The sequence below is a fragment of the Phalangium opilio genome, unplaced genomic scaffold (genome assembly GCF_054372755.1).
Source record: "Phalangium opilio isolate 3A_F unplaced genomic scaffold, DU_Popi_V2 ptg000013l_1, whole genome shotgun sequence".
NCBI lineage: Eukaryota > Metazoa > Arthropoda > Arachnida > Opiliones > Phalangiidae > Phalangium > Phalangium opilio.
In genome coordinates, this window is record NW_028324148.1 from 3073782 (window position 1) to 3088503 (window position 14722).

A 14722-nucleotide genomic window follows, 5' to 3' on the forward strand; every position below is an offset into this window, starting at 1 on the left:
ATTTCTAAGTATTTAGACGGTTGCTGAGTGACAACATTTGCGAGTCTTTAAGGACGCTTTCGTAATCGTATTTAAGTTTGAAATGCCTATTGAAATTTTGACAGTTCTACAAATTTCCGATGAACCCTCTCTAGCTTTGCTATGTGATAATCACTACTACCACCAAAAACTATGGAGCCATATTCCAACCTTACACGAACCAAGCATTTATATAAAGTGATGAAAACTGTTCTTGATTTTAAATTTTTTGCCAACTTTCTGAAGCATTCGGATTGGAGCGACTCTATATGATGACCGAAATTTAGTTTTGAGTCCATAAGTATGACCAGATCTGTCATTGTTGTAGTTCGTTTTATTGCATTCCCGTCGTAATAATGGAATGTAGTCTGTTTTCTTAGTAAACGTCATTACGTATGTTTTGTCTGGATTTAGTGGAAGCTTTTTTTGTTTCCCCCAGTTATTTATTCTTCTTAGCCTTGAATTTTACTTGTCACAGCTATAGACATCCTTTATTTCGCTGTATGTTTTGCTGTCATCGGCATATGCCTGTGACGTATCTTCCTCGTGCCATAGTAAGTCGTTTATGAACATTACGAATAGTAATGGACCCAATGCCGAACCTTGAGGCACTCCAACAGTGGTTTTAAAACTGACGTTAGTCTTCTCTTGATTAATTTTAGGTAATTTCGACGGTCTTTAAGGTATTTCTCCACCCATTGTAGCATTTGGCCATGCATTCCGTACCACCAGGGGTAAATAACGAAAGGAGTTAGAGACGCTAGCTTCCGTAGTGTAGAATACAGTGGGACCTTGAAACGTCATAGAATTTGTAACTAACGTAGTGCCATCTTTGGAACTGTTTTGTAAATAAGAGCAGAACCTTAAAAGTTTTGCCTTAAAATCTCGCGCCGCAAGGTATTCTGGGTAAAGTAAAATGGCGGGTGTCGATGTTGTGAAGTCGTCTCATAAATCAACCCAATATAATGAAACAGCGATTTAAAAAAGAAAGATAAGTCAACAATTTGCAATTTGAAGCCGGGGAAATCCTCAAAATGTGATCAAACTTGTTTTGCCGTAAGTGCGCGGTTACAGAGTCGGCCCAGTGAGCCAAGGCTTAGTGGGAACTGTGGGATCAGGATCATCGACTGTATCTGTGACTAAAGAAATTAAAACAACTAAAACTGTATTGAAGGATGCCAAAACGACATTTAATTCCATTTCATTATCGAATAAGGAATTTACCAACTTTAAAGTTGCATGTTTCTAATTCAAGTGCACCATAATGAATAAACTTTACTCTAACCCTAATTGTCACTCAGTCGTAAGAAGACGAACACTAGCAGACGAATACTAGCAGACAGGCGAAAATCGATATCCCAGCATGCCTTTCGAATCTTTGCTGCCACGCTATTGGTTGCAAAATATCATACTTATTTTGAATTATAGGCGGCGCAACCGAGGCGTTTTCTCTTTTCTGTGTCTACGTTTGAAAGTCCCACTGCATTCTACACTACGGAAGCTAGCATCTCTAACTCCTTTCGTTATTTACCCCTGGTACCACGACAATTTCAAAAGTAAAATCTCATGGTCCATCCGGTCGAATGCCTTACTTAAATCCATATAGATGCAGTCTACCTGCTTCTGGCTGAGGACCCTTGGTACCAGGTAGTTTGTAAAGGTAAGTAAATTTGAATTAATGGATCTCAGTTTACAAAATCCATGTTGATTTGTCGCTAGAGCTGACAGGAACCAGTTGCTCAAATATTTATGTATGATATTTTCAAATATTTTGACGAAGACAGAGATAATTGTAATTAATCTGTAGTTATTCACATCTCCTTTGTTGCCTTTTTTGAATATGGGAACTGCGATAGACGTTTTCCATTTGTCTGGAAAAACTCCTTGACTCAGGGATATGTTAAAAATATGAAGAAGTGACGTTGATAGCGACTCGGCACAGGCCTTCACAATGAATCCAGGAATGTTGTCAATTCCCTTGGCTTTGTTCGGCTTGACCTTTCTTATGGCTTCATCGACGTCCTTCCCGTTAACTTGTAGATTTATTAAAGGTTGAATCTGTTCTCCTCTCATATTGTTTAATATATTGTTTTGCTCTTATTCCGTGAGTAGTTTTCTCTCGGGACCACTTATTTCCTTGAAGTTTGTTTTCAATTTCTGAGCTCTCTGTTCATTTTCTGTGATATTTTTGTTTTTGTCTCCGTCCAGCCTCAGGTTGTCTTTGGCCTTCGGCTTGAGTCTTTCGTGGGTATAGGTCCATAGGTTTTGGGGCTTTTCTCGTAATTCGCTTACAATTGCTCGTCCAAATTTATCTTTGTCCCGTCTCAGCAGCCTTTGTGTTTCTTTTCGCAGTTCTTGATATTTTGTCATATCAGCCTGATTTTTAATGCGTTTGAATTTTCGATGAAAAAATAGTTTTCTGCTAAGTGCCTTTCCCTTGAGAACCAGTAAGGATATTTTGAGGTTTTTTTACTCTGTTTTGGTATTTACAACTTCATAGCCTCATCCATGACATCATGCAAAGTGTCAACTGCTTCGTCGATTGAATGCGTGGCCACTATTTTTTCCCAGGATTGGTTCCGCAGATGGGTATAGAGGTTTATGTAGTTCCCCTTTTTGAAGTTGAATAGCTTTTCAGAGCTATTTTTCGGTGCTGTTAGTAGATCTTGCATAATATAGAGCGTTATTAACAAAGGTGGATGGTAGTTGTCAATTTTAGTGATAGGTGTCGGATCCTTGATGATCTCGACGTGTGCGCAGTTGGTTAGAACCAGATCCAGTGTATTTCCAGAGACATTTTGGCAGACATTGTATTGATTTAGGTTTAGGCTCGATGCAAAGTGAAGAAAAGGCTTTAGCTTTTGGTTTAACGCCCGGATTGCACTCGTTGGTCAAACTAAGGTCCCAGTTAACTCCTGGAACATTAAAGTCGCCGACAATTACAATGGTGTTTTGTACAGTCTACAGTATATCGAGAACTCGGTCGAAGTCCTCAACATACACTTCTTTCTTTGTGTTTGGTGCAAAATAATGATTCCCGTTTCTTCCGCCTATTTCAATCCATACACATTCTGATCGCAATTCAAGGTCACGACGTCTTTTGACACTTAGACTTTTCTTAACTAGAATTAAGCTACCGCCCCCTCTCTTATCTTTGGTATTTGTTTGGGGTCGGTCCGCTCGGAAAACGTTCATGTCTTGTGGCACGAAGAAATGGGTGTTGTTTAAAAACGTTTCAGTTAAACAGACTATGTCTTGATCATAGTCGAGAACATTAGCTCTGACATTGTTTAGTTTAGTGCGGAGGCCCCTTACATTCTGGTATGCGATATGTAATTCTTTTTTTGATGATTTCCTATACATGACGTTGTCCAAGCGTACTTGAGCTGGCGCTGTTACTGCTCTATGTTGCTGATGAACAGTTGACCACTTCTATAATGCGTTCATCATCAGCTACATCAGCTCTTTTCTAAAAGGAAGAGCTCTTGCTTGGGGACAAGGGCTCATCACCATTGGCAGGGTTGGCACGCTGGTATCCAGTCCGGTTTTATCCACCTGGATTAAACCGGTTTAAACCACGTTGAAAAATCCAGTGGATTTTTGAAAAATATAATAACAGATTACAGCGCAGGCACCATAAAGTGAGATGGAAGGAAAACTTTGACCCACATGTTTTTACCTCTTTATTTCATCGAAATGGTCCATTCCCATATATTGTGGGTTATCTTGACGCAACCTCCTCCCACTGCCCCACCTGAAGCTCGTGAGACTGAGTTGAATTTTCGCAACGCTAAATTGTTTGGTCGGACCGCGCGTTTAGAAATTTTTTTATCAGACCCTACACTATTCAAGATCACTAAAAAGCTTACCCGTGCCCGACCCTGCCATATTGAAGATCACAAAAAAGCCTACCCGGGCCCGACCCTGCCATATTGAAGATCACAAAAAAGCCTACCCGGGCCCGACCCTGCCCCATTGAAGATCACAAAAAAGCCTACCCGGGCCCGACCCTGCCCCATTGAAGATCACAAAAAAGCCTACCCGGGCCCGACCCTGCCCCATTGAAGATCACAAAAAAAGCCTACCTGGGCCCGACCTTACCCTATTGAAGATAATAAAAATCTCTACCAGGGTAGACGGTATGAAAACCCTACCCGTCCTGACCAGCAAAAAGTTTTAAGTAATTTTCTAACCCAACCAGACCTAGGATTTTCGACCCGATATAGGTCGGGTTGGATTGAAAATTCCCGATTAAATCAGGGGCCCTACTCATCTCTAAGGTAAATGTCTGTAGTTTTATCAACTTTTATGTACAATAAAAATGATTCTCAATCAGACGGCCTAGTAGAAGACAACTATCGCACTAAATGTAAAAAGGAGTGCTAAAAATAAGCACTAGAGAGTAGTTTAAAAAAGCTGGATAAAACCAGGGGTAAATAACGAAAGGAGTTAGAGACGCTAGCTTCCGTAGTGTAGAATACAGTGGGACCTTGAAACGTCATAGAATTTGTAACTAACGTAGTGCCATCTTTGGAACTGTATTGTAAATAAGAGCAGAACCTTAAAAGTTTTGCCTTAAAATCTCGCAAGGTATTCTGGGTAAAGTAAAATGGCGGGTGTCGATGTTGTGAAGTCGTCTCATAAATCAACCCAATATAATTAAACAGCGATTTAAAGAAGAAAGATAAGTCAACAAGTTGCAATTTGAAGCCGGGGAAATCCTCAAAATGTGATCAAACTTGTTTTGCCGTAAGTGCGCGGTTACAGAGTCGGCCCAGTGAGCCAAGGCTTAGTGGGAACTGTGGGATCAGGATCATCGACTGTATCTGTGACTAAAGAAATTAAAACAACTAAAACTGTATTGAAGGATGCCAAAACGACATTTAATTCCATTTCATTATCGAATAAGGAATTTACCAACTTTAAAGTTGCATGTTTCTAATTCAAGTGCACCTTAATGAATAAACTTTACTCCAGGGTTGGCACGCTGGTATCCAGTCCGGTTTTATCCACCTGGATTAAACCGGTTTAAACCACGTTGAAAAATCCAGTGGATTTTTGAAAAATATAATAACAGATTACAGCGCAGGCACCATAAAGTGAGATGGAAGGAAAACTTTGACCCACATGTCTTTACCTCTTTATTTCATCGAAATGGTCCATTCCCATATATTGTGGGTTATCTTGACGCAACCTCCTCCCACTGCCCCACCTGAAGCTCGTGAGACTGAGTTGAATTTTCGCAACGCTAAATTGTTTGGTCGGACCGCGCGTTTAGAAATTTTTTTATCAGACCCTACACTATTCAAGATCACTAAAAAGCCTACCCGGGCCCGACCCTGCCATATTGAAGATCACAAAAAAGCCTACCCGGGCCCGACCCTGCCATATTGAAGATCACAAAAAAGCCTACCCGGGCCCGACCCTGCCCCATTGAAGATCACAAAAAAGCCTACCCGGGCCCGACCCTGCCCCATTGAAGATCACAAAAAAGCCTACCCGGGCCCGACCCTGCCCCATTGAAGATCACAAAAAAAGCCTACCTGGGCCCGACCTTGCCCTATTGAAGATAATAAAAATCTCTACCAGGGTAGACGGTATGAAAACCCTACCCGTCCTGACCAGCAAAAAGTTTTAAGTAATTTTCTAACCCAACCAGACCTAGGATTTTTCGACCCGATATAGGTCGGGTTGGATTGAAAAATCCCGATTAAATCAGGGGCCCTACTCATCTCTAAGGGAAATGGCTGTAGTTTTATCAACTTTTATGTACAATAAAAATGATCCTCAATCAGACGGCCTAGTAGAAGACAACTATCGCACTAAATGTAAAAAGGAGTGCTAAAAATAAGCACTAGAGAGTAGTTTAAAAAAGCTGGATAAAACCAGGGGTAAATAACGAAAGGAGTTAGAGACGCTAGCTTCCGTAGTGTAGAATACAGTGGGACCTTGAAACGTCATAGAATTTGTAACTAACGTAGTGCCATCTTTGGAACTGTTTTGTAAATAAGAGCAGAACCTTAAAAGTTTTGCCTTAAAATCTCGCGCCGCAAGGTATTCTGGGTAAAGTAAAATGGCGGGTGTCGATGTTGTGAAGTCGTCTCATAAATCAACCCAATATAATGAAACAGCGATTTAAAAAAGAAAGATAAGTCAACAATTTGCAATTTGAAGCCGGGGAAATCCTCAAAATGTGATCAAACTTGTTTTGCCGTAAGTGCGCGGTTACAGAGTCGGCCCAGTGAGCCAAGGCTTAGTGGGAACTGTGGGATCAGGATCATCGACTGTATCTGTGACTAAAGAAATTAAAACAACTAAAACTGTATTGAAGGATGCCAAAACGACATTTAATTCCATTTCATTATCGAATAAGGAATTTACCAACTTTAAAGTTGCATGTTTCTAATTCAAGTGCACCATAATGAATAAACTTTACTCTAACCCTAATTGTCACTCAGTCGTAAGAAGACGAACACTAGCAGACGAATACTAGCAGACAGGCGAAAATCGATATCCCAGCATGCCTTTCGAATCTTTGCTGCCACGCTATTGGTTGCAAAATATCATACTTATTTTGAATTATAGGCGGCGCAACCGAGGCGTTTTCTCTTTTCTGTGTCTACGTTTGAAAGTCCCACTGCATTCTACACTACGGAAGCTAGCATCTCTAACTCCTTTCGTTATTTACCCCTGATAAAACCAATAAAATCCGGTTTAAACCAGCAAAAAACCATACCAGTGGCTTTTTCAAGAAAAATCCGGATTTTTGCCAACCCTGGAAAAGAACACGTGTCTGTTCCGTTTCGTGCGGACTTTCGTTTAATAAAGAACTCTCATTTGTTCCATGGCTCATGGCCTTTCTTTCATTAAAGAACTGACGTTAGTTCTATGACGCACGGGTGTCTGTCCCACTTAGCACGATAATTGGTTCTACTGTTGACGAAGATTTGTTCTTTGGAAAACAGTTCGTTCTTACGTGTAAATAGGCTTATATGAAAATACCAAAAACATTATGAACCCTCAAATTTACAAAATTTATTTTTAAAAGTGACGTTACATTATTTGATTAACTATTGACCTTACTGAACCACTTATTTTTTCTGAATTTATTTTGAAAACAATTTTTTGAAGGTATTCAAGAGTTTGTTTTAGACCTGGCGGATATTGTAATTGAAAAGCGTAGTATCCAGCAAACATACTAATCACAGCTGATTCAATTGAGCTGACATCGAAGCGGACACCTTCAATTTGAACTTCTGGGCAACTACTAATATATTCTTCATCAGAAAAGATCATCCTTGGAGTATTTACGTTATTTTCCAAGCACTGTTTATTTTAAAAGTTAGCTTTGCAAGTTAATTGTAAATAGATTATGTTTATACCGTTTCGCTCATCCAAAGATCAATTTTTACTCCAAAGAGAGCAGGCAAAATTAAAAGGCAAGTCTTAAGCTCCAATTCTGTGAAAGGGGCAGTTAGTCTAGTTTCACCACGTCACAAGTGACTCAAAAAAATATTACCTTTGAGTTTGTCCTCTGGCAAAACCTCTTTCTGTACTCTAAGATATTTAATATGTTTTTGTACACCACTTTTTTTCTTTTTCTCAATGATGGAAAGTATTTTTCCAGTTAATGGTAAAAAATGATGGACAGCAACTTTTTCGGCCGAAGGACGGATATTTTGGAGATTGTTCAACTCTGATATCAACTTAAAAATATTTTGTAATTAGTGAATTGACACAAAGTGTCTGCCTTATATATTTTTTTTTGATACCTGATTAGTTTTTGCCAAAATTGGAAATTTTTCAACTACTTCTTCAACTTTGTGGTCAAAGGAATAATTCTGCCTATAACTAGCGGTTCTATTCATCTTTTTACCTCTCCGAGTGACGTATGTCACGGAGAGGTTCTGTAACGATCGTGTGTGTCTGTGTGTGTGTTTGTGTGTGTGTGTGTGTTTGTGTGTGTGTCTGTTGTTACACCCACGTGACCGCGTTCGCAATTTCCAAATCGGAGCAAACGTGTTCGCCATTTCCGAACTGCATTCACAGTCTCGGAAATGGCTCCTCTACTTGAGTTCTCACACCACCATCTTCTGGTCTTTGTCCATTCCACACGGACACCAAACTGTACATACTGGCTTCTAATCACCACCATCTTCTGGTCTTCGTCCATTCCACTTGGACACCAGTCTGTACATACTGGCTTCTAATCACCACCATCTTCTGGTCTTCGTCCATCCCACTTGACACCAGTCTGTACACCTGGCTTCGACACCACCATCTTCTGGTCTTTGTTTTTGTCCATCCCACATGGACACCAGTCTGCACACCTGGCTTCTACTCCATCGTCCTCGTTGAGTTTAAGACATTCGCGGCGATCAGCTAGGGTTACGAGAAACGTCTAGCCTCCCTAGGGTGGGTTGTCCACGATAGGTTTTCGCAATTGCGGTTGTTCTTGCTTTTAGCTGTAGTTCGACACCCTTATATACTACCTATTTGATTAAGGCGAAGCAACCGGCGTATGCTTCATTTCAAACGCCAATATTAGTCAAGCCTCTCAAGAATGTTTAATTGTTCTTTTTTAAAACGATGTAAGGTTCAATAAGGCGAATAACTAACGAAGAAAATATTAAATATTAATTATATTTATTTTAAAATTTAAGATAATCTTGTTTCTCAATTCAAAATTAATGCGGAAAGAGTTAAAAAGCAGTCTATGTTTTTGTCTGTGTGTGTCCGTCCGTTGTTACAGTAGTGCGCTGCGTTAGAAGTTCGTTTTGTTTTGATGTGTATAGAAATCCTACTGAACCATAATATTCCCTTTATCCTTAATATAAAGTGAAAATGTGGAAATATTTTTCGTAATTATGATGCATTTAGTACTTTTGTAGCTTTAAAGCTCTATTTCATTTTGATATTCCAAAGATTTTTTTTAATATTATTATTTAAAATGGATGTTTATATATTACTTAAGCTATACTACATCTGTTTATAGCATAATCCTTTCTAAAGTGAATACAAGCACAACGTTACTATGTTGGTCAAATGAACTTTTATTAGTCAATAGGCCTAGTGAACCAAAAAGTAAACGCTTGAGTTTGGTTTTCGTTTCTGTAATGCAGAGACATTAACGGTTCAGAGTGAGCCGAAAATTAAATACACTTATAAATAATTAGGCTTAGATTTTATGGTCATGGTGGAAATCTGGGCCGCGTTCAGCAGAGCTCAGCGCTGTTAGCAGTGTCCTACATAACGGGATTTTGTTTTTGAATTTTGACGTCACGGTGCATAGCGCTGAGCTAGCGCGGTCTTCAAAGAAAATAGTCGGATTTTTGGATAACGTGACGTAAAACGCGTAGTTCTCAGCTTGGCGAAAAGACCATGGAGGAGTTAATACAAATAGCTCTATGGGACTATAGCTATTTAATTGGCGTGAAACCAGTTGATCACGCGAGAATTTTAAGAGATATGTTAGTTTAATTATAAAAGTTGTTAGCTATCTCTATAAAAATGTTATCATACAATTTTTGTTAAGCCTTGGTACCTTGCACGCTTTATTGCGCTAGCGTCATTTATAAAACGCCGATGACCGGAGAAAAGCTATGACGACAGACCTCACCGGTAAACATTTCCAAAATCCGCTGTCTTTTTTGGTGAGCTCTGCTGAACGCAGCCCAGACCAGTAAAAGGTCTGATCGTAATCGGATAATAGCTTCGTGTTTTCATGCTTTTTATGGTACGCATTTACTTTCAGTGTGTGTAGCCACAAATAAGCTTTGGTGTTATGTAACGTTAACAGTCATGTTGACAAACTAAGAAAATCGTTGAGATGAAACGAGAGGATAGTGTTTACATGGCAACCCTGTTGTGAATATGGCTTTGAACATAGAGGGCATACAGTTGAGGAGTAGAAAATCGGGCCTTTACAAACACGTAAAGGTAATATCCCTCCAAAGTTTTATCTCTTCATTTCCCGTTTTTACCCCATCGGATGATTTTAATGTGTACAAGTATATCATTATTGGATGTAAAATGTCGTCTGATTTACAGTATATTTGCTATGCTTTGTATACTGCTTTAATATTTCATAAATTTTAACTTAAGAAACATTTCCATATCTGGGTAAATAAGTTTGTAAGTAGTCGTCTTGACTCGGAGAGGTAATATTTTGGTTTTCCCAACTTGTCTTCTATGAAGGTGTCATTTCGATTCACTTTAGAAACTTCTTTTTTCATTGCCTCAATATGAGCCTCGATGCTGGATTCATCTTCCCCATTTCCAAATTTTATCTGTTTGCCGGGAAAATGTTTCAAATTGCATTATATGCAACACTCAGTTTAAGATTTAAGTTCAGAAATTATTAAAATTTATACCATAGGTGAAGTTCTATTCAATTTAGTTTTGGGCTCTATCAGAATGGCTGATCTGTGGTTTTTGGAGTTGCAAGTATGCTTTTCCTTCATTTCTCGCACAATCGGTAAATTTGGCATTTTCATCCTTTCGTGCCTAAATTTTATCAATAAAGAACTGTACCAGCTGCTCTGTAAAGAAGCATTCAAGCAAAGTAGTAAATAATTCACAAGACCCTTAGATTTATTTGCGAATTTTTACATATCCATTCCCAATTGCAAGTCTGTCTCTCAAAAATTTATACTTCGTTACGAGGGCTAAACAAACTCTTTTTAATTCATCAGGCTTAGGATAGCTAAGAATGTAGAAATTGTTAAATAAGAAAAATATTTATATATCACCATATTGAATATAATGATATACATGATTAGAAATAACTTCAGAAAGGTGCGATTATTGGTTACGCTACTTTTACTAAACTTATTTCCCTGAAATTCCCATTTTCGACTAAATCTAAACCATGGCGTTCAAACCCTTTAACTTGGATGAATAATTGCCTACTTACATTTGATAAGCACTAACATCCTCAAATAGTACATTTACAATTTGGGATTTATTGGCTCGATTGAATACCATTTGATTTTTCTCATTTATTAGTGATATAACTAATGGCGGTAATTTCGGTAGAATATAGGGATCTGGTAATTTTTGGTTAAACGTCGAATCGAAAGTATCCAAGCCATTATTGCTGTAATCGTAATTGCGACCTCTTTCTAGTGACATATCAGTGGGGGAATACAATGTAGAATTCTCGTGTGGCAAGGAAACAGAGCTATAGTTACATATGAAAGAGAGGTTTGATTTCTATACCAACAAATGCAAAATTAAAGTGCTTACTCCTGCAGATCCTTTCCAGTATTTTGGATTATAATATTCAATCTCGACTCATGGGGCGGCAATGATTCTCCTTCATGGTCAAGCCAGTCATTATATTTTGTGTCAAATACTTGCACTGTGGCAACATCGACAGAAAAAGTCATTCCTAAAGCATGCATGAATTCTTTCACAGTTGACTCGCTTGAGATTTGGAACTTCTTTTTGGCATTTTGACAGGTAACATGATATTCACGTACTGAATCCATTTTGTGTGGTACGCAAGCAAATTTAAACGTTTTAAAATTAAAACGCCACGCTTCGAACAGCCATGTAACTGGAAGACATGCAGTTTGAATGTTTGTAATAAGTTATGTTATGAAATATTCTAAACTTATGATAATTTATGAGAGAAAAAGTAAATTTTTTTCATATTAGTGTATTGATCAATGGTTTTACATTCCACAAACATTTAATGTCTCTAAAATTTAAATCTACAAAGTTTGTGCTGTAAAACAATAACAAGCTTAGAATCATGCTTATGTGCAAGTAAAGCCGTACTGTCTATTTCTTCTCCTGGTTCTATCACATGCCATCTTTCTAATTCTTTAACTTTATAAACGTTACAGTGACTCTCATAGCCTTCACATTGAAGTAGTCTACCATAAACGAGCCATTTGCTATAGATTTTGATTATATAGTAAATTTTAAAAAATAAGGGGATTTCATCTTCGGTTAGTGAAACAGGAAAAATATAACCAGGCTTATATGTAACGGTCTTTTGAGTAAGAACAGAAGCAACATTTGAAACAACTGGATCTACTTCCAAATTAAGGGACTGTTTTATAAAAGTTTTTAAACTCATTGGGAGATTATGGAATCTAATGTTAAGGTATTGTTCTGTATCTGAAGTTTCAAATCCGGATTTCCCACTTTGTTCCCAACACTGTAACCTCTGGTGCCTTTTAGCAAGTGTTGAACTTATATTTATAAAGTTCCTGCAATTCTCAGCTACTATTTTGAAGTTCTGATGCTTAGCCTCGAATCTCATGCACCAGAGTCTAACTAGTGGGCCATATTCATCAATCAGTCGTGCATAATGCACCATGTAGTGAACCTTTGGTATAAAATGAGAATCTGGTATATTTTTTAAGAGTTCACAAAAATCAATAATTATATCATAAAGATATGGAAGCCAGGTTTTGTCTATTACTGGAGCGCATATAATATCACCAATTTCTACTAAGTTGAGAAGCAAAATCCAATGGTCATTATCATTAGGTACAAAAGACCCAAACATAAGAGGAAAGAAATGTAAAAGACACTTCTTTTGACTTGCTGTTCCAACAAGTTTTCCATGCCCAGTAGCTACATTTTTGGAAACAAGAACTGGCTTATTTTTTACATACAAATTCCCGTATGGAAAACTTTGAATAATGCCATTCAATGTGTCAAGTGTTATTAGATTCATTTTTACCATGTGTCTTATTAAAAGCTGGAGTACCAATGGGACAACACCTTCAAAAAAGTCATGCATTATGTCTGGCGGTAAGGACTCAGTTATTTTAAAATGTGGTAGCTCTTTAAATGGTGATGGGCCATTTACACCATAAATTCTAGCATTATCTGGATTATCACGAACAGCTTGCAAGTGATAGCTATGTACGTTCTCCGTTCGTATTGTCATGTTATTTTCATCAAAACAGAGAGACATATTTCCATGCAACATCATGCACTGTCTGAAAATTCGACCCGATGAAAAGGTTTTATTAAAACCACCAACAACATGACTTGACAAATTATCTCCTGACAATGTAGCCATTGAAGCGTGGATAGTTTGACCCTTTAAATGGAAACCGTCTGTTTGTAAAAGTTTCAATTCCTCTATAAGAGGTTGGAAAACTAGATCATAGCCATATTTCTTTATAAAAGGATACCTAACACAAAGAGTTAAACTGATGGCGCTGAGTTTGCTACGAAATTTGGGGTGAAAGTTGCCAATAATGAAATACAGCATCAAAACTTTGTGTAAACCTCTTTTTGCCCCTAAAGGGTTATTTAGCTCTACTTCATCTAAATAAAAGTGAAGCCTTAAATGTGAAGGATCTTTAAAGAATAAAGGGTGACGTTTAAAAATGTTCCCAATATCAAAATCAGCCAAGTATTGATCCCCCACAATGACCTTTTCCCTAACGTATTCCTGCCAAATATCTTCATGCGATAACAAATTCTTAAGAACGTCAGTTATAGGAACATAAGCGAAGATTTCTTTCATTATTTTTTTCCTGGTTAGTCTTGTGCCAAGAATATAATCAATAGGTTTAGTAAGATTAAGGTTTTGCTCGCAGTACTTATTTAATATGTATTCGCTTTTTAAAATGCTAGTAAGCGAGTCTGAAGCATTTGTTATTTGGCGTTGCCTTTCATTTCCACAATTTTCCCTACGGGAAATTCTAGAGCAAAATTGCATGCACTCTTCAACGAACCCAGAAACGCTGTTTGCTAACGATGAGGCAACTGAATTGGGAAGCTTGTGCCTTTCACGCACTTCTAATATCATTAACGCAGCTTTTCTTTGCAAGTCTTTCTCGTTAAGCGTTTCCTCAGCCTCGATTTCAGTATCGCTAACCGGGACTTCAAGATGGTCAAGTTCCATTGCTTGATTATTTAAATTCTCGTTACAATTATTTACGTTTATCCCTGGCTTATTTATGAAGCTACCATTTCGAAAATGGTTTCTATAAACATGTTTTCTCAAGTTCTCATAACTTTGGAAAATTTTTGTGCATCCGTTAACTAAAACACACTTGAAACTACAATTTCTTTCATGTTGATGTTTAATTCTTAGATGCTTAAGCCACATTTGAGGAGAAGGTCTCTGAACATTGCACATATTGCATGAGAAATTTGCCATTTCTTAAACCAAACCTATAAATGGGACTAAATTAATTGTACAGTCCCAGCATGCTCTACTTGGCCAATGAGTGTTTGTTAAGATTAGTCTGTTAAAATGTCAATTTAGACCAAAATAGAAACTCGTAATTTGCTGCTAATATGAAACAAACGAATACTAAATGTTTTAATAGAAATTAACTCAATAATTGCCGCTATAAAACAATTGCTGATTATAGTTAAATGAAGAATTCAAATATACTTAATTTGCAGTTTCGCGATATTAAAATCTTATTAGGTTTAAGCAAAATATAAGTTCGGTATACTTACTTACTAAAATTCAGATGAGTAGTTATACAGTGTGGAAAAGATCAGAGTGCCCACATTTTTCGGACATTTTATAACAAAAAAAAACTCGAGTTCAATGAGGAAATTAATTGTAGTACATTTTCCAGACTCATGGAAATTTAATTAAAGAATTCTCTGGCATCCACTAAACAAATCGTCCATGTAGTTTCAAATTATCACAAAAATGAGAATTTGTATGAAATCAATACAATAATGTTAATGAAAAATTAGTTTTTGTAAG

General features: G+C 37.6%; 1 protein-coding gene across 1 annotated transcript; it reads right to left on the bottom strand.

Annotated features, from left to right (window-relative positions):
• Positions 1–11722: 11722 nt before the first annotated feature.
• On the bottom strand, positions 11723–14155 carry LOC149707799 (uncharacterized). The gene has a single exon (XM_089863802.1). It carries the CDS (start codon positions 14153–14155, stop codon positions 11723–11725), a length of 2433 nt encoding a protein of 810 aa, XP_089719928.1.
• Positions 14156–14722: the final 567 nt, after the last annotated feature.

What these genes read in the sequence shown, in the direction of transcription:
- LOC149707799 (XM_089863802.1), bottom strand. Translation starts at nt 14,155, where the DNA reads ATGGCAAATTTCTCATGCAATATGTGCAATGTTCAGAGACCTTCTCCT.